This window comes from Salvelinus fontinalis, chromosome 13 (assembly GCF_029448725.1).
Source record: "Salvelinus fontinalis isolate EN_2023a chromosome 13, ASM2944872v1, whole genome shotgun sequence".
Classification (NCBI taxonomy): domain Eukaryota; kingdom Metazoa; phylum Chordata; class Actinopteri; order Salmoniformes; family Salmonidae; genus Salvelinus; species Salvelinus fontinalis.
Genome location: NC_074677.1, coordinates 50,217,328 through 50,237,193, shown reverse-complemented (window position 1 = coordinate 50,237,193; position 19,866 = coordinate 50,217,328). Strand labels below are relative to the sequence as shown.

The following is a 19,866-nucleotide window of genomic DNA, read 5'->3' as shown; positions in this document are numbered from 1 at the left end:
TCCACCCGTTCTACCGTCACATTCTGTTAAAGGTCCCCAAAGCACACACATCCCTGGGTCGCTCCTCTTTTCAGTTCGCTGCAGCTAGCGACTGGAACGAGCTGCAACAAACACTCAAACTGGACAGTTTTATCTCAATCTCTTCATTCAAAGACTCAATCATGGACACTCTTAATGACGGTTGTGGCTGCTTTGTGTGATGTATTGTTGTCTCTACCTTCTTGATCTTTGTGCTGTTGACTGTGCCCAATAATGTTTGTACCATGTTTTGTGTTGCTACCATGTTGTTGTTATGTTGTGTTGCTGCAATGCTGTGTTGTCATGTGTTGCTGCCTTGCAATGTTGTTGTCTTAGGTCTCTCTTTATGTAAGCAGGGAAGTTTGGCAGGGTGACCTGATTTGTAACTATGAAAATAAGTTTGATTATAAATATGCAATTAAAAAAAATACAAAAATATTTAACCTTTATTTAACTAGGCAAGTCAGTTAAGAACAAATTCTTATTTACAATGATGGTCTACTAAAAGGCAAAAGGCCTCCTGCGGAGACCGGGCCTGGGATAAAAAAAATACAGTATAAATATAGGACAAAACACACATCACAACAAGAGAGACAACACAACACTACATAAAGAGAGACCTAAGACAACAACATTGCAAGGCAGCAACACATGACAACACAGCATCGCAGCAACACAACATAACAACAACATGGTAGCAACACAAAACATGGTACAAACATTATTGGGCACAGTCAACAGCACAAAGATCAAGAAGGTAGAGACCACAGGTCACCCTGCCAAACTTCCCTGCTAAAACTGCGCTACCGTGCTGCTCCTTTGACTGTTTTATAAACTCAGCAGAGAACCTTCTCGCTCTCCATTCAGCTACACTCTAATCTTGAGGGGCGTTACTTTAAAATGCAAATCCTTACATTGCTAGACCGCAAGATAGGACAATGATAGAGATTCCGTGCGTGATGTTAAATTGCGGTCTCAGTTGCTCCGATTTCAAAACGATTTGGAGCACATTTGAAAAGTTAACACACTATATACAATGGACTGATTAGAAAAATATAATTAGTACTTTCCAATGCATGAGATTTAAGATATAAGAGGTGTGGCATGTGAGCGTGAGAAGAGAGTCAATATGTGTAGTGCTAGGGCAAAAACAAAACGTACACCCAGGGGCCCACGACCGAGTTTGGGAAATCCTCAATTGAGCTATGGTCTAATGAACACCAGAAAGGTAGGATGTGTGTAAAGGCCCTATACATCGAAATGGTACTGGGCCAATTTTGTGATGTAACACGTGACATTTCGGGTGGGCTGGGTTAACACCAAATGAATTGAGAAAAATGGCCGAGAAGAATAAAGGTGAGAAACAAGTTAGCAATATAAATATTTAAAAAATATTTCCCTTGCTACCTATATCACAAAATATAGTCTTTAATCTGAGTAGACGTCAAATACCATCAAACAAACGCAGTTACGTTAATGCACATGAACACGGTTGTCCTTCGGAAGGTTAGCTAGTTAAGGTAGAATGTGTAACGTTTTATGCTAACAATCGCAGTTAGCTAGCAAACGGTAGCGCTCAGTCGAATTGCGGACCAGCGTCCTTTGTTTGCTAGTCCCCACGCCTGCTATTCAGGGTGGGAGTGGTACGTATTTTGTCTAATGGGATGCTTACTAACTCCATGTTGCTAGCTAGCTTCCAGTGCCCTGGGTGTGTTGGTTGGTAGCTAGCTTTGGTAGGCTAACTACTGAAATAGCTAGCTACAACATTTTACAAACTACGACACACATTGGGCTAGTTCAATCACTTTGAAAATGTATTACTCCTTAGCTGTTATGACATGACAGTATTTCTGACTGTTTACTGACAACTGCGGAGGTCTTATGGGGGGCTAGTGTGAAGGAAGGCCATGTTATAGGACCCCGCCTACTTGTTTTACACTGAACCAAAATATTAACGCAACATGCAACAATTTAAAAGATTTGACTGAGTTACAGTTAATAAGAAATCAGTAAATTGAAATAAATAAAATAGGCCCTGATCTATGGATTTCATATTACTGGGAATACAGATATGCAAATATTGGTCACAGATACCTTTTTTTTATTTTTAAGTAGGGGCGTGCATCAGAAAACCAGTCAGTATCTGATGTGACCACAATTTGCCTCATGCAGGGTGACATCTCCTTCGCTTAGAGATGATCAGGCTGTTAATTGTGACCTGTGGAATGTTGTCCCACTCCCCTTCAATTGCTGTGCGAAGTTGCTAGATATTGGGGGGAACTGGAACATGTTGATAAAACGTTTACTGGAGACAGGAGAACAAGTGGAGACAAAGGACGAGGTGGATAATTGTATAATAAGGCAGGTTTATTCAAGTGTAAAAATATTAGGCAAAGCGTGCAGCACGGCTCTTTCTGTCTGATTCGTATGGAATCGTCAGGAAAAGAGGCAGTCTAAACAGTTGTACAGCTTTTATATGCATTGAATGAAGTAGGTAGATCTAGTATTCTGGCCTTCCGATTGGTCGATCTGGGTCTTGGGTAGTCCTGATCAGGCCTGGTGTCAACGTTCCATTGGTTCCTGAGATAGTTCTTTGTTTTGTGCTCCAACCTTGAGTTGTGTGTGTCTGTGGTTGTCATGGGGGAGGGGAGTTGTGTGTGTCTGTGGTTAGTGTCTTAATGAGTCCAGCATATGTCCAAGAGAAATGAGGAGTATGTGTATTTTGTATAAAAGATGGCTTATGTTGAAATGTTGTTATTACTAGTTTCCAGTCTCTTACAATTTCTTACAAATACCCTGTGGTACGCGTCTATCCAGAGCATCTCATACATGCTCCATGGGTGACATGTCTTGAGTATGCAGGCCATGAAAACCTGACATTTCCAGCTTCCAGGAATTGTGTACAGATCCTTGCGACATGGGGTTGTGCATTATGATGCTGAAACATGAGGTGATGGCGGCGGATGAATGGGCCTCAGGATCTCGTCAGGGTATCTGCATTCAAATTGCCATTGGTTTAAAATGCAATTTGTGTTCGTTGTCAGTAGCTTATGCCTGCCAATACCATGACCCCACTGCTACCATTGGGCACTCTGTTCACAATGTTGACATCAGCAAACCACTCACCCACACATCTGCCATCTGCCCGGTACAGTTGAAACCGGGATTCATTTGTGAAGAGCACACTTCTCCAGCATGATAGCGGCCATCGAAGGTGAGAATTTGCCCACTGAAGTCGGTTACGATGCCAAACTGCAGTCAGGTCAAGACCCTGGTGAGGATGACGAGCACGCAGATGTGCTTCCCTGAGATGGTTTGTGCAGAAATTCTTCGGTTGTGCAAACCCAGTTTCATCAGCTGTCCGGGTGGCTGGTCTCAGACCATCCCGTAGGTGAAGAAGCCTGATGTGGAGGCCCTGGGCTGGTGTGGTTGCAAGTGGTCCGCAGTTGTGAGGCTGGTTGGATGTACTGCTAAATTTTCTAAAATGATGTTGGAGGTGGCTTATGGTATAGAAATGAATGTTAAATTCTCTGGCAGCAGCTCTGGTGGACATTCCTGCTGTCAGCATGCCAATTGCACGCTCCATCAAAACTTGAGACATCTGTGATGTTCTGACTACAACTGCACATTTTAGTGCCCTTTTATTGTCCCCAGCACAAGGTAATCATGTTTAATCAGCTTCTTGACATGCCACACCTGTCAGGAGGATGGATTATCTGGGCAAAGGAGAAATGCTCACCAACAGGGATGTAAACACATTTTGTGCACAACATTTGAGAGAAATAAGCTTTTTGTGCATATGGAACAGCTTGTGGATCTTTTATTTCATCTCATGAAACATGGGACCAACACTTTACATGTTGCATTTTATATTTTTTGTTCAGTGTATTTGTAGAATCTTCTAGTATCACTGATAATGCCAAGGCGGGGGGAAAAGGATACTACGGTATTTGAAAGTATTAACAGGACAATTCCATAAAACTGAATGAAAGGGTTTCACTATGTTTTGCAGGATATGTCAAAGATTTGGTGTCTGCCAGGCCAGTGTGTTTGTTTTTGACCCAGACAAAGCTCTTGACTACTGAGCTAATCACAAGTCTGTTTGACTGAATGAGAAATCGATACCCATTAGAAGTCTTTGGGCTGGTCTATTTTAGGCTTGTACTTAATGCAGCTTTTCCCATTCTTGGTCCTCTAGACCCCAGGAGGTGCATGTTTTTTTTGGGCTTCAAATGATCAAAGCTTGACTAGTAGTTGATCATTTGAATCAGCCGTGTAGTGCTAGCTCAAAAACCAAAAGGTGCCCCCTTTGGGGTCCCAAGGACTGAGTTTGGGAAACCCCGACTTAATGGGAAGAGATTTTCGATACACAAAACAATGCTGGATTCAAAACTTAGTTTTTCATTTAAAATTATTATACAAAATTCTTGCAACCAATAGAATGAGATATATATGAGGGATACAGCCATCCCAGCTCAGCAGATTTTGCTGCAACTAGACAGAATCATTAGATCACTTGTTTAGGTACTTCTCATATGTAGCTTGTTTTTGAAGAATTGCAACATTTACTTGGAGCTAACTCTGTAAATAGCACTGCTGGGTGATTTGAAAAGTCAGTCAATCGAACAATAATATAATACTCTTAGCAAACATTTGCATCTTTAATTTGCCATCTGTAGACTGACAATAGAAAGGTTCAGAACTTTGGTGAAATAGCACAGTTGAAAATGTATATAGCAAATGGAAATCAAAACTGGATGGTGGGACTAAAAATAACAAAAGATAACTAATATATAATGTCTGTAAAATGTATGTATAAGCTGGAAGTATATGTGGGGATTGGAAATTATGCAGATCTACCCCCTAAAAAAACCCTAACTTAACTGTCTGGCATCCAACGTGGTGTAAGATACACAATGCACACATTATTTCTACTGTTGAGGCCATCCAACATGCATTTCAATGTCTTGCAAGGTCATGTGAGCCAAGGACGATTAAGCGTATGACACATTTTTAATTATGACTTGTTCTTCTAGATAAGAGGGAGGAGACCTTTGAAGTCATGGACGTAGTAGAGTATGCCAAGAAACAGAGATGGTGGAACAAAATATTTGGCGAAAACTCTGGGCCCGTAGCAGAGAAGTATAATGTTGCCACCCAGCTTGCCATTGGTGGAGTGTCTGGCTGGTGAGTCGATCAGTCCTGAATGTGTTAATATTAAATAGAACTAAGCCATGTGAATCTGGTGGTACAATTTAACCAGTTAAATTACTTGGCTGTTCTCTGTTTGACTGCTGTGTTTCCTCTTAGGTGTGCAGGGTATTTGTTCCAGAAAGTTGGGAAGCTGGCCGCTTCGGCAGTGGGTGGAGGCTTCTTTTTTCTTCAGGTAGGGCTGGACTTCTTTACGTCAATTTATTTTCTTGTGTTGATAATCCTTAGTTCTAAATGACACCTGACCAATTTATTGAGCCATATTTAACACAGATTCTGACACTCATGTTTCATGAGGACACATGGAGGTGTGTTATGACCATAGACTATGGCCGTGTCCGAAATCTGGCTTGCCTACTACTTACTTAAACTACATACTGTGTACTAATCATACTACAAACGATTTAGAATGTACTGTTTAGAAAAATAAAAAGGAGTAAGTAGCAAATATTTGCACACTAGGCTCATCCTACTGAGAATGCAACATCTAATGCGCCGTTGCGTTGATTCCTGCCATTCCTTAATGTTGGTACAGCGCGTCCCCTTAGCTGTTTATCAGCTGCTGTCAAACACACACACAGGTCTCAAAGACGATTCTCTGGCCTCCTGAGTGCCGCAGCGTTCTAAAGCACTGCATCGCAGTGGACCTGGTTCGATCCCAGGCTGTGTCACAGCCGGCCATGACTGGGAGACCCATGAGGTGGCGCACAATTGGCCCAGCGTCGTCCGGGTTAGGGGAGGGTTTGACCGGCTGGGATTTCCTTGTCCCATCGTGCTCTAGTGACTCCTCGTGTCGGCCGGGCGCCTGCAAGCACCATTTGGTTGCCTGCAAGCACCCTTCGGTCACCAGCTGTACAGTGTTTGCTCCGACACATTGGTGCGGCTGGCTTCTGGGTTAAGCGAGCAGTGTGTCAAGAAGCAGTGAGGCTTGTATCATTTTGGGAGAAGTAATCAAGTGAATTGTCTTTTAGAATGATTTTGCTTGTGAGAGCTTTGCGTGCGTGAGCATAGCAAAATAAATCTACACATGTCGATAATTTCATCCAAACTTCTTGCGCACGTCAACGAGCGTCTGCGTAGCCAGGCACTAAAATAGAACTTGGTTCTATTTTTGATGCTTGAAGCGCTGCAAGTCCCGCTTCTCCAATCTCCTCATTGGTTTTCAGGAGCATATACTAGAGTTCAACCAATTATGATTTTTCAACGTTTCAACATTTTTTTTTTACTGATTATTGGAGGACCAACACAGCCGATACCGATTTAATCAGACGATTTTTATACATATTTGTAATAATAATAATTACAACAATACTGAATGAACACTTTTATTTTAACTTAATATAATACATAAATAAGATCAATTTAGTCTCGAATAAATAATGGAAACATGTTCAATTTTGGTTTAAATAATGCAAAAACAGGGTTGGAGAAGAAAGTAAAAGTGCCATGTAAAAAAAAAAAGCTAACGTTTATGTTCCTTGCTCAGAACATGAGAACATATGAAAGCTGGTGGTACCTTTTAACATGAGTCTTCAATATTCCCAGTTAAGAAGTTTTAGGTTGTAGTTATTATAGGACTATTTCTCTCTCATTTGTATTTCATAGACCTTTGACTATTGGATGTTCTTATAGGCACTATAGTATTGCCAGCCTAATCTCGGGAGTTGATAGGCTAGAAGTAAGTCATAAACAGCACTGTGCTTCAAGTATTGCTAAGAGCTGCTGGAAAAACACAAGAAAGTGCTGTTTGAATGAATGCTTACGAGCTTGCTGCTGCCTACCACCGCTCAGACTGCTCTATCAAATATCAAATCATAGACTTAATTATAATATAATAAACACAAGAAAATACAAGCCGTAGGTCATTAATATGGTCAAATCCGGAAACTATCATTTTGAAAACAAAAAGTTTATTATTTCAGTGAAATACGGAACCGTTCCGTATTTTATCAAACGGCTGGCATATCTAAGTCTAAATATTGCTGTTACATTGCACAACCTTCAATGTTATGTCATCATTATGAAAAATTCTGGCAAATTAATAACGGTCTTTGTTAGGAAGAAATGGTCTTCACACTGTTCGCAACGAGCCAGGCGGCCCAAACTGCTGCATATACCCTGACTCTGCTTGCACAGAACGCAAGAGAAGTGACACAATTTCCCTAGTTAATATTGCCTGCTAACATGAATTTCTTAACTAAATATGCAGGTTTAAAAATGTATACTTGTGTATTTGATTTTAAGAAAGGCATTGATGTTTATGGTTAGGTTCAATGGTGCAACGAATGAGCTTGTTAAATCATCACCCGTTTGGCGAAGTAGGCTGGGATTTGATGATAAATTAACAGGCACCGCATTGATTATTTGCGTCGCTGGACAAGCTAGTTAAACTAGTAATATCATCAAGCATGTGTAGTTAACTAGTGATTATGTTAAGATTGATTTTTTTTTTATACGATAAGTTTAATGCTAGCTAGCAACTTACCTTGGCTCATTGCTGCACTCGCGTAACAGGTGGTCAGCCTGCCACGCAGTCTCCTTGTGGAGTGCAATGTAATCGGCCATAATCGGTTACCGATTGTTATGAAAACTTGAAATTGGCCCTAATTAATCGGCCATGCCGATTTAATCGGTCGACCTCTAGCATATACCTAGGTGGGTGATTGAACGCTGAACTGAGGTCCACACTCCAGTCGGTGATGGTAATGCATCTTAAAGTTGGTTTTCAACCGACATATATAAAGTTCAAAGAAGATGAAGACTGAAGGAGGAAAGATACAGATACATACATTTAATACATCATCCACATCATAATTATAAACTTGACCATGCTTAAAGATATAGTAAATGTTTGATTTAGTTTTGTAACCGATATAACAATCACTGAGGCTGTTGAAAAGCTCCCTGGTCTTTGTAGTTGAATCTGTGCTTGAAATACTTGACTGAGGGACCTCACAGATGTATTTATGTATGTATGGGGGACAGAGGAAGGGGTAGTCATTCAAACGTCATGGCATCCCCTATTATTTCTCAGAGTCCATATAACTTTTGTGATTAGTTAAGCCAAATGTGTCTTCTGAACTAATTTAGGCTTGCCTAAACAAAGGGGGTGAATACTTATGGCACAAATTCATTTTTAAATTTGTAAACATTTGTAGAATTTTCTTTTCACTTTGACATTTTGGCATATTTTGTGTAGATCTTTGACAAAAAAATTACAATGACATTTTTCAATCCCACTTTGTAATGCAACAAAATTGGAAAAAAGTTTGCTGGGGTGCATACTTTATATAGGCACTGTATCTCTATGGTTATGATAACTAAGTCACATTGCCATTATTGGTGGGTGTGATTCATTTCCTTCTAGATTGCCAATCACACAGGATACATCAAAGTGGACTGGAAGAGGGTGGAGCGTGATGTTAACAATGCCAAGAAGCAGCTGAAGTTGAATGCAGAAAAGCCCACTAAGGAAGTCAGGACAAAAGTAGATGAGGTAAGGGGTTATCATGGTCTACTACAAAATGGTGGATGTTTCTTCTCTGATTCATGTTTTAATATGCTCGGGACTAAAATGATTTTGAAGTCATCCACACCTTTGTTCTCTTTTATACTCTGGAGTAAAAAAAAAAAAATAAATAAATGTTAAAGAACAATACTCTGCAAAACTTTACCATCGATTTAAAGGTGCTTTTTCTTTTTTGTCTTACCAGGTGCAGACATTTGTGAAGAAGAATATTATCCTCACAGGGGGTTTTGCTGGGGGATTTCTGCTGGGCTTGGCCTCTTAAGAGCCTCTCATTTTGGTCTTTACCTAATATTTTTGTCTCATACAAGGCTGAAAACAGCTTAAACCTAAGCAGCTATCTAGATATGTAAGTAGACTACATTGATATCATATGTCAAGCTAATTCATAGGCTTGGTGGGTTTTTGGGCTTTTGGGCATGTGTCAATTTGAAAACAGCCTTTTAGATACTATGTCTGTGGTTAAAGTTAATGCATGGTCTGTGCACATATGGCAGGAGCATTGGCTTTAATTTTTCTATTGGTTGTTTTGGTATGGTACTTATTTGAGAGATTGTTCAGATCCACTTCAATCGTTTTATCTGTATGCATTCAGATGGAACTCAGGGTTCTCCCCAGGATGTTTTAAAACAAGGTGTTTCTGCTGAGTATGGCTGGGGGGTGGCCCGGAGTGGTGTAGTGCCCCCCTTTGGACGCAGTTTTTTTTTTTTACACCAGTAACTGCCATTTCCTGCAATCTAGAGAGAAAAAATGGCCTATGATACATAAAGTGGCGCAGCGCCTCTTACATTCTTTGGGGAGAACCCTGGAACTGGAGCAAAGCCCTTTAACGTGTTTTCCCTAATGTGGGATTTGTTTTGTAATATCCTTCATTTTCTAAGTTAAGTTCAACAAGGTTGTTATGTGTTTAAATGTTACTTCAAACCAAAGGGTTTGAGTTAAAAGCATGTACATGTATGAGTAAATACTGTATGACAGGACTAGGAGGCCACAGTAACTCAAGTTTGAATGGTATTTGAAGTTATATTCTTACCTGAAAATCAGTGACATTTCAAAGAATAACTCAAAGAAAATCATGTGTGCATATTAACCGTCCCCAATAGTATTGACTTATTTACCAGCACAGGAGGTTGCGTGTGAAGTATTTATTTGAGATCAAGGACTGAGAAGGCAAGACTGGACTTATGATTTGGCTTTCTAATTCCCTGCTTAAGAGTGAGGCGTGTCATATTTGTGTGCAAGTACAGGTTGTGTGCATTATCAAAAGCTAGGGTGTATTCATTATTTGGATTCTGTTGTAAAATGTAGTGGAACGGAACCTGTACTCCAAACGGAAAATGTTTTGCAATGAAAACAAGTTTTTTTTGTTTTTTTTTCATTGGAAAAATTCAGGTAGTGTCTGTTTGCTTCCTCGTGTAAATGTTTTTTGTTGCAAGAAACCAAACATTTTACAACAATCAGACTAATGAATACACCCCTGCCTAACAGCATACAAGGCTCGTGTTTCACAAACGACTATGGACAATTATGAATGTAATACATGGATGATATCAATAGCCCTTTGTATGGAACATATGGGATGACAAATACACTGGTAGAAATGAGTTTGCTCTAATTATTGCTCCAATGTTTGTTATTCTCCTCAATGCAACCCTTGCCCAAGTACTTAGCATTAGGAAAGTGTCAAATGTGCTGTCAAAAGCTTTAATAGTATTTTTCACAGTTAAAATGCTATAGTTTGTTACAAGCAAAATGTATCATTATGGAAGAAGTAATCAAGTGAATTGTCTTTTAGAAAGATTTTGTTTGTGAATTTTACTGACTGCATCCTCCTAGGATAATTGACTGTCAATATAAACAACTCTATTACATTACAACACGGATGGGCAACTCCAGTCCTCGGGGCCTGAGTGGTGTCACACATTTGCCCCAGCTAACACAACTGTGACACCAATCAACTAATCATGATCTTCAGTTAAAAATGTAATTAGTTTAATCAGCTGTGTTTGCCAGGGATGGCCCCCAAGGACGGGTGTTGCCCATCCCTGCATTAGAAGCATTGTCATTATATACTACAGTTTCAATTGTCCACAATCATGTCAGAATTCAGCAGGGCTTTTAGGCTCTGTTGACTTCTGTTCCCTCACAAACCCTAAACTATCAAAATAAGAGTGGCACACTCCATATATAAACTCCCAGTAATTTATTGGATATTTACCAACGTTTTGGCATCACTGTGCCTTCGTCAGGGTAATGTCATGAATACTTGAACCAGGTTATGTATACTGTGTAATTAGTGAGGGGTGTGTCATAATGATTAAGTTAATTAGTGAAACTATTAAAAACAGTTTATGGCATATTAAATATTAGGCTATTATCATATAGAGACATAATTGAATATTGTACATAATATTAGCATCAACATACATTGTTTAATTAAATTTCACATGTTTAATTGTTTCTTATTTCATATGTTACATGTAATCTTTTGGTTCAACCTTAATGCATAATAAGCATCAACAGTGGGAACATATTAGGTGTATGCTAATAAGCTGTAGAAAGAATATACATTTATAAGACTTGTTCATAAAAGAAAGAATTGTTCATATGCAAACCCTGAGCAGCAGACTTCTCACCTGCATGCTCACAGCACAAATGCATAGCTCTTATCACATCACTGCACCTGCTCTCTATGTACTTGTTTGCCTGGAAGAAAAACACAGTGGGCTAAGTTATTGTAATACATGAAACCCAATCAGATATCAAAACATTTATTCACAGTAGAAATCATATAAATAGGTAGATAATGCTGTGGGAAAAAACATCACCCTGCAAACACTTCTGAATTGTGCATGTTTGCTTCTGACAAGGATCTTTGTGGCACTGTACAACTATAGAGAAAAGGGAAACATTTAAATATTTTTTGAACGTTTATTTATCTAGGCAAGTCAGTTAAGAACAAATTCTAATTTACAATGATGACCTACCAGAAGGCAAAAGGCCACCTGCGGGGCGGGGGCTGGGATTAAAAATAAATAAAAGTATATGACAAAACAAACATCGCAAGAGAGACCTACGCATGGTAGCAACACAACATGGTACAAACATTATTGGGCACAGACAACGGGCAAGAAGGTAGAGACAATACATCACGCGAAGCAGCCACGACCGTCAGTAAGAGTGTCAATGATTGAGTCGAATGACGCGATGGAGATAAAACGGTCCAATTTGAGTGTTTATTGCAGCTCGTTCCAGTCACTAGCTGCAGCGAACTGAAAAGAGGAGCGATCCAGGGTGTGTGCTTTGGGGACCTCTAACAGAATGTGACTGGCAGAACGGGTGGAGGATGAGGGCTGCAGTATATATCTCAGATAGGATGGCGTGAGGCCTAAGAGGGTTTTATAAATAAGCATCAACTAGTGGGTCTTGCGACGGGTATACAGAGATGACCAGTTTACAGAGGAGAATAGAGTGCAGTGTCCTATAAGGCCCATTTTTGGACATTATTAATTAATTACTTGGACAAATATTATGAACCATTAACCACCAGTAGATATTAATTATAGATATTAAACACATGATTTTATACATATTCTTCAAGATTTACACAAAATATTTGTTGCAAACGTACCCGGAATCCCGGGTGCTTACTCAAATGTCGTCCGACTGGATTGGCTGCGCTATGGACTTTGCTGATTAAACTGCAGATAATAATAATAATATTATTATTTTGTTTGTCTATCAATGTATTTTGTGGATAACGCACGACTATAAAAAGTGTACACTTTTGAGCGTTAAGTGGTAAAATAGTTTGTTACACTAATGTAGGTAGGACCACAGACTTATCAGCCTCCTTGCAACAACGGAATATTGTTTCTGTAACAAGTTTTGATAGAAAAGTCGCTAACAAGCTAGCTTTAGCTTGTGAAGTTTGAGAGATAGCTTGTAGTAATTGATCATATTGTTTTAGAGCCTAAGACAGTTATAGTACTATAACATGGCAGTAAGCGCAGTTCACCTCGAATCAGATGCTTTTTTGGTTTGCATGAATCATGCATTAAGTACCGAGAAGGAGGAAGTAATGGGACTCTGCATCGGGGAGGTAACGTTTGCACGCTAGCTAGCTATTTAGCTAAATAATTTGATAGCAAAGCAATAACTAGCTAACGTTAGCTACCAGTGGCGTGTCCAGAACATTTTCAATGGGGTGGCCAAAGTTGGGCATAGACCCAGTTTAGGAGGGGAGGGCATACCATTTTAATGCAAGGTGGATTTTTTTCAATGTAATTATGATGGTTCGACAACGCATTACAGGTATAATAAGATACCCATATACTCGCGCTAATGCAAACTAGCATTGACTCGCGAAACTACCTCTTAACTTCCTTCATACTGGACACATACAAATAGTATCCACGCGTTCACCTGACTCTGGGCAAGTGGATAAAGCTATATCCGAAAAACTGGCATTTGGAAAGTTTGAGGTGAGGGAGAAGGTGTGGTGAAACAAGTATTAGCATTGTTATGTATCTTGCTAGTTGGATCGAATTCTCCGTTAACTAGCCAGCGAAATGTTGAGTAACATTAGCCAACGTAACTGATCAAATAATTGAATCCATGTTGTGAAAATTAGCTGGCTAATAAAGTCAGACTGCTAACGTTGATGCGCTAACTTTAGTAACCTAACCAATTCGCTATAGTATTAACTGGGCGACTCCTTGCTGTTCCTCAAGTTATAACGCGTTAGTTGCTTACTGGACCCTGGCAATATGTGTGAAATGTTAACTAGCTAACGAACTAACGTTAACTACTATCTGCGAAAGGACTGTTTTCTGGTTAATTTTCAGAATGAGAGAATTAGGTGAAAAATTAGGTGTTGTTTGTTAATAAACAAGTGGATTCAGGGATGAAGTGTAGCTGGGCCTGGCTTAAGCTGGATGCCACCATAGAGGTGAAAGGAACACCACACACTTTCCCTCACTTTTTAAATATAGTGCGGATAAAAAGGGGTATGCCAGGTGTACTTTCTGCCTGAAAGAGACTCTTTGTTGGCATAATTGATATCATGGTCTGCTGGCACATTGTATAACACATGTCCACAGGAAGAACGTGTACAATGTAATAATGTGTAGCCCAAAGATATTGTTTTTGTTGTCTTGAACTTGACAGTAACACTTGAGTGTGAGTGAGGGGGGATTATTTAATGTTTTACTCAGTGAACGTTATTTTGCACACATGTAGCCTTGTGCCCTTGATCGACGTCTACTATAGTGGCCACTATAATAGAGCAAAAATGGAATGCCTGTTTGTTTCATTCTATTTCTACTTTAAGATGTTTTTTCCCCAGGTGCAATATTTAGATGTGTGTGGTTACAAGCGTTCTATTATAAAGGCTGTCATGGCTAACTGCAATATTAGTGTGTTCTTTCTCAAGACTTGAGTGTCATTTGCAGTAAAGTGTAGGCAACAATTAACATTTGATTGCTTTCTTTACGTTTTATAGCTGTGAATTAGGTTCACATTAATCACTTATTTTACACACAGAGACTGATCATGTAGATATCATTTTTTTGTTTAATTAGTTAAAACCTGTGTTCCCCCCTTGCACAGATTTTTTTTTGCACGTTTCGGGGCAGAAAATACTGTCTGCTTTTTGGGCCCTTGCCAGTTTGCATCCCTGTTCATTTTGTCCCCTGACACTATTATAAATCAATTACTAAAGTCTTGTTACAGTGTTTGCATTCAAAGTCAGGATTGTACATAAGGGTATTAGCATACAGCAGTAAATTCACTTGAAAGTGCCATCCAGAGTGTGAATTATACTGTGACATTCTATATTTTTTTATGGGACATCCTATGTGTGCATGCACACATGGGCTTAATAGTAAAGACGTAATTTAACTGTAAAAATGTATTACCTTTTTTAATGTGTCAAAAACATAATGACTGGTTGTGTTCATATCTGATTGTCATACAAATCACTCGTAAAAAGTAGGTTACCTGTGCATGTTTTTCTACTCCAAAATAAATCTAGCATTTGAACACTGCACTGTGCACCCGCCATTTGAATGGAAAGGGACATCTATTACAAACACCATACGTGTACTGACGCTAAGCCTACAAAGTGGCGTGCATTCATGGATGCCAAGGGAAGCCAGGCATTTTACAATAAGGAAACAAATGTATAAAATTATTACACATTCATGTCTATCTGTGTTTCAGAATGTTCCCTCAATTCACAAGAGGCTGAATCTATTTCACCAGAGAAAGCATCTGAGCGAGGCAAACGGCGCCCCTCTCTCTTATTATCTGGAGCCCATGTATCTGATGCTGTCTGGCCAAAAATAATGTGACATGCCATACTCTTTTTATCCAGACGGTATCAAATAAATGGGCTACACATACTAAGACAGGGGGGTGCTGTTTCGCTCTCACGGATGCTTTCTCTGTTGAGATTGACGGGTCTTTCTGTCGGTCCGCGTCTTGGTCAAAATGATCAATATGTTCAGAGACGATCAATCAGAACTCAGAATTTCTGTGGGCCCACTGGGATGGCCAATCAGATTTCAAGGGGGGCCATGGTCACCCCCTGGACATGCCTCTATCTACATGCATGCATATTATCTACCTTTAATATACCCTTTGTTGTTACATTCATATTCTCAATTGGCCTATACCCCGAACTTGGTATTAGGGGCACCTGATATTGATTCTTGCTAGCTACCCTGTTAATTATTCTACTTTCTAAAATCACCTGGTTTGTTTACATAGGTGGACACAAATCGCATCGTCCACATTCATTCTGTTATTATTCTCCGGCGCTCGGACAAGAGGAAGGATCGTGTGGAAATTTCGCCTGAGCAGCTGTCTTCAGCGGCAACCGAAGCGGAGATATCCTTTGTGCGATGTCTCATTCAATAACTTAAATGTCTGTCTTCTGGTGGTGCCTTGCAGGTCAGTGTGACATACTCCGTGACAGAGATGTCAGTGTGACAGGTAGCGGTATCATAGAATTCCTGAGGCCATTGCCATTGTCTCATTTTGATAATCAATTTCCTTAGTAAGAGCTACAGGTTGGCTGAAATGACTGGACGGCCGATGCGTGTAGTTGGTTGGTACCACTCTCACCCCCACATCACTGTGTGGCCATCACATGTGGGTAAGAACCAGAGCACCCCTCCACCACATCAATGCCACAACGTTAGTTCTCACTGTCGTGGCAAACTTTATCAGTCGGTGTGTCTGAAAGTCATTCATTTTCTACAACAGATGTGAGGACACAGGCCATGTATCAAATGATGGACCAGGGCTTTGTTGGGCTGATATTCTCCTGCTTCATTGAGGATAAGAACACAAAAGTAAGGGTTAAATGACAGCCATTTTAAAATATATAATGTCATTTTAATTTACAAAGGGGCTTCGAACAAATTTAATTATTATTTTCTCTTAGACTGGTCGAGTTCTCTACACCTGCTTCCAGTCTGTCCAAGCCCAGAAAGGCTCTGAGTAAGTATGCCCCTGTTTGGAAACCACTTTTTGCAGTGAAATTAATATCCTATCCAGATGTTAGTTAAACAAAATTAAGTGTTATTAGATGATTTTATCTTTTCTCCCTCATGACTATTAATCAGACAAAGATTTAATTGATTGTCTTTTGACACAAATACTGAATTACATCCCTGATCTGTGTTGATAAAGGTACGAGAGAATCGAGATCCCAATTCATGTGATTCCACACGAGGCCATTGGGAAAGTGTGCCTTGAATCAGCAGTGGAGCTTCCCAGAATCCTCTGCCAGGAAGAGCAGGACACCTACAGAAAGATTCACAGGTAGGTTGCCTCAGAAGCCCAGGGGAGCATTCAGTATGGTTCAGAGTTGGCTACGTTGCGTGACTGTTTTTACTGAACGACATGTTTCCCCAAAACAATGTGCACTGTTCTTCAACAGCCTTTGATGAGGTGCGTTTGCTCCTATTTCGTAGGTGTGGCGAGCTGTGGCCTGATCAATATGGGTGTGACCATTTTAAATCGCAAAACTTGTGCAGCACACCATACACAATCGCCCTCTGGGCCACCATAATCACACCGTTTTTCAACTGGTCATTCAGTACAGTACCATTTCCGTTGAATTAACCATTCAATACCATTCTGCCGTACTGAATGCACCCCAGGGATCTGACGTTTTGTTCGAAAGCCTGTGGAAGTTTTCCTCAGGGAGACGGTAAAAAGAGAGGGGAGTCTAGATGGAAACTAGTGATGCATTGGCACTTTACAAACCAGTGTGATATTTCGCATGGGTGGAGCTCTGAACGAAGGTTGTATTTCTGAACATTTGTCTGACTTGCAACAAGTTAGCTAGCGTTAGATGCAACACTAATGTCGCATAGGCTACTAAAACTTTGTCCAACACAGTAGTAAAAGAGAGACAAAACAAGGAAAAGCCTCTCCTGGGGGAAAATGTAATTCTACTCAGTCATTTAAATGGGAGCGTTAACAGCCAGCGCTCCCATTCAAATGCAAAATCCGGTAATAAAATTCTCCAGACTTCCAATAGTCAAGCGAACGAGATGAGATTTGGATGGAATGGCCCCGCAAGACTAACTGGTAAGTACCTCTGATTTGGAGTGTGTTGAGCCCCCCCTGCAATTGCCTTTGCCATGCAGAAGATATTTCCCCCTTGTCTGCCATAATATACAAAATTGTCTTGCAGCAAAGACTGGTTTCAGAAGAAAATACTATGAACTCAAGGCAGCTCATTGTATATTGCTCATTGTTAATAGAATAATTTCAGGATTTCATTTCTTTGCAGCTTAACTCAACTGGATCCGATCACGAAGATACACAATGGCTCAGGTTGGTCTCTATATATTTGTTGATAACTGATATTTAATTGTGTCAGTATGCATATTAATATCCCCAACGGTGCATCCATGTCTTGACTGTGCTTTCTTGCTCCACTTGGTGTGTGTGTGTGCACGCGCGCACACGTTTCAGTCTTCACTAAGAACCTGTGCAGCCAGATGTCTGCTGTGAGTGGTCCCCTGCTGCAGTGGCTGGAGGATCGTCTGGAGCAGAACAAACAGAACATCATTGAGCTGCAGCTGGAGAAAGAGAGACTAACTCAGGAGTTGGCAACTATGTGAAAGGGAGAAAGTTAAGAAATAGACACGTGGGCCTACCGAGTGGCGCAGCGGTCTAAGGCACTGCATCGCAGTGCTTGAGGCGTCACTACAGACCCGGGTTTGATCCCGGGCTGTGTCGCAGCCGGCCGCGACCGGGAGACCCATGAGGCGGCGCACAATTGGCCCAGCGTCGTCCGGGTTAGGGGAGGGTTTGGCCGGCCGGTATGTCCTTGTTCCATCGCGTTCTAGCGACTCCTTGTGGTGGCCTGGGGCAGTGCACGCTGACTTTGGTCGCCAGCTGTACGGTGTTTCCTCCGACACATTGGTGCTTCTGGGTTAAGCGAGCAGTGTGTCAAGAAGCAGTGCGGCTTGGCAGAGTCATGTTTCGGAGGACGCATGGCTCTCGACCGTTGCCTCTCCCTAGTCCTTACGGGAGTTGCAGCGATGGGACAAGACTATAACTACCAATTTGGATATCACGAAATTGGGGAGAAAAAGGGGTAATGTTGACATGTTCCTCATAGTGCCATAGACCTTCTAACACGAGAACAAGTGACTAAGTGAATGCCCTCATTGCTAACTAAATGCCACCACACACACCTTAGGGAGTGTTTTCTTGTCATCCTCTGTGTACTATTAAAATCTATACTGTATTTACTAGAACATGTTACTACCACACTAAGATGTTAGATTTCTCTTTATTTTAGTTCCTTGGCACCGAGTATTGAATGTGTTTTTTTTTGAATGTGCTGATATATTTTGAATGGATGGTGCAATGCACTGTGAGCATGAAAGGATGTCCCGTGTGAATTGCCAATTCAAAATGTGACAACATAGTATATCCAGGTATTTGCTTATTAGAAAGTATAAAAAAAAAAAAAAAGTTTTTCAATTTCTATATTGCAATATGTCATGCTTTATTTGTTCTCTCCAAGTTAAATCAAAGCCATCTCTTTTGACAGCTATTGGATTTCTTGTACTTATGAATGTTTTCATAAGTTATTTAATGGAAATGTTCCAAACCATTAACTTTGTCCGCTCCTGCAGAGTTTTGAGTCCTGAGTGAGGCATTTTGTCTGAAAACCTCAAATGTTGGTTCTCATTCTCATAGAAGGGCAGAAGGACAATTTGCAATGAACTATTTCATACGAGGTGGGGGAGATGGGATATTGCTTTATATCCGTTTGGAAAATACAGCGTTGTTAGCTAAACGATGTCTAAATGTGAATGTATGGTGTAATCATTGTAGCTTATTTAGCAGCCATTGCTTAATCATTGTGTGCCTTGTCATGCTTGTATGGGTTATTTTGTTTTGAGGGATTAAACAGATTTGTCTCTTTATGACTCACCATCTTAAATATTTGTGTCAGTTGACTGAAGCCATACCAGTTCCAAATCTAAGCAATGCTCAAATTGGGTGAGCAGTTTAAATAATGACTAGCTTCATCTATCAGTACGCTAAACACAATCAAAAGTAAATGTTGTTTTTAATACAGGGATAGGTCAGCATGGTACCAACAGCACATTTTGACGTTGATTGGTTAAAATAATCCAACATTTTCAGGTGGCCTGGTTCTGTGTGTACTATAGAAATCATGGAAACAAATAATGTAGACAAGCTTTGAAAATATTATCTTCTGACCATCTCTGTGTCTGAGAGTTGCTATAGGAACAGCTTTGCCCATCAGCTGGAGTGGTTCAGTATTCCGGCTGAGTCATGCCGCAGCGCTCACGACAGGGAGATGGAACGAGCAATTTCCTGAGCCATCTTCATTATGGTCTTATTGAGTGATACCTCACAATGCTGAAATAGTCTTCTGTGAGGTGAAAAAGTTGCTATGTGAGAGGAACTATAGAAGGCCCTGTTTAGCAGTGATTCCAACCAGAAATCAGTGGCAACTACAAGGCGTCATGTACGTCAGATGATGTACACAGTATTAAGGCCTTTAAAAGGTTTTGATAAAATTTGCTTTAATGTCTCTAAAGCTC

At 40.4% G+C, this 19,866-nt stretch overlaps 2 protein-coding genes across 2 annotated transcripts; both read left to right on the top strand.

Moving 5' to 3' along the window:
- The first annotated feature begins 1,266 nt into the window (after positions 1-1,266).
- On the top strand, positions 1,267-10,359 carry LOC129868879 (FUN14 domain-containing protein 1A-like). Its single transcript, XM_055943201.1, has 5 exons — positions 1,267-1,374; positions 5,055-5,205; positions 5,329-5,404; positions 8,597-8,725; positions 8,943-10,359. Exons 1-5 carry the CDS (start codon positions 1,356-1,358, stop codon positions 9,018-9,020), a joined length of 453 nt encoding a protein of 150 aa, XP_055799176.1. The 5' UTR covers positions 1,267-1,355; the 3' UTR covers positions 9,021-10,359.
- Positions 10,360-12,504: 2,145 nt separating this feature from the next.
- LOC129868878 (lys-63-specific deubiquitinase BRCC36-like) lies at positions 12,505-19,221 on the top strand. The gene is made up of 8 exons (XM_055943200.1): positions 12,505-12,857; positions 15,527-15,647; positions 15,828-15,914; positions 16,025-16,113; positions 16,206-16,261; positions 16,454-16,585; positions 17,565-17,608; positions 17,750-19,221. The coding sequence occupies exons 1-8, from the start codon at positions 12,753-12,755 to the stop codon at positions 17,896-17,898; spliced, it is 783 nt and encodes a 260-aa protein (XP_055799175.1). The 5' UTR covers positions 12,505-12,752; the 3' UTR covers positions 17,899-19,221.
- Positions 19,222-19,866: the final 645 nt, after the last annotated feature.

What these genes read in the sequence shown, in the direction of transcription:
- LOC129868879 (XM_055943201.1), top strand. An exon ending in GAGGCTTCTTTTTTCTTCAG is followed by an intron (nt 5,405 to 8,596) that starts GTAGGGCTGGAC and finishes ATTTCCTTCTAG; the next exon opens with ATTGCCAATCACACAGGATA. An exon ending in TCAGGACAAAAGTAGATGAG is followed by an intron (nt 8,726 to 8,942) that starts GTAAGGGGTTAT and finishes TTGTCTTACCAG; the next exon opens with GTGCAGACATTTGTGAAGAA.
- LOC129868878 (XM_055943200.1), top strand. Translation starts at nt 12,753, where the DNA reads ATGGCAGTAAGCGCAGTTCACCTCGAATCAGATGCTTTTTTGGTTTGC. An exon ending in TGTGTGGCCATCACATGTGG is followed by an intron (nt 15,915 to 16,024) that starts GTAAGAACCAGA and finishes TTTCTACAACAG; the next exon opens with ATGTGAGGACACAGGCCATG. An exon ending in ACCTACAGAAAGATTCACAG is followed by an intron (nt 16,586 to 17,564) that starts GTAGGTTGCCTC and finishes ATTTCTTTGCAG; the next exon opens with CTTAACTCAACTGGATCCGA.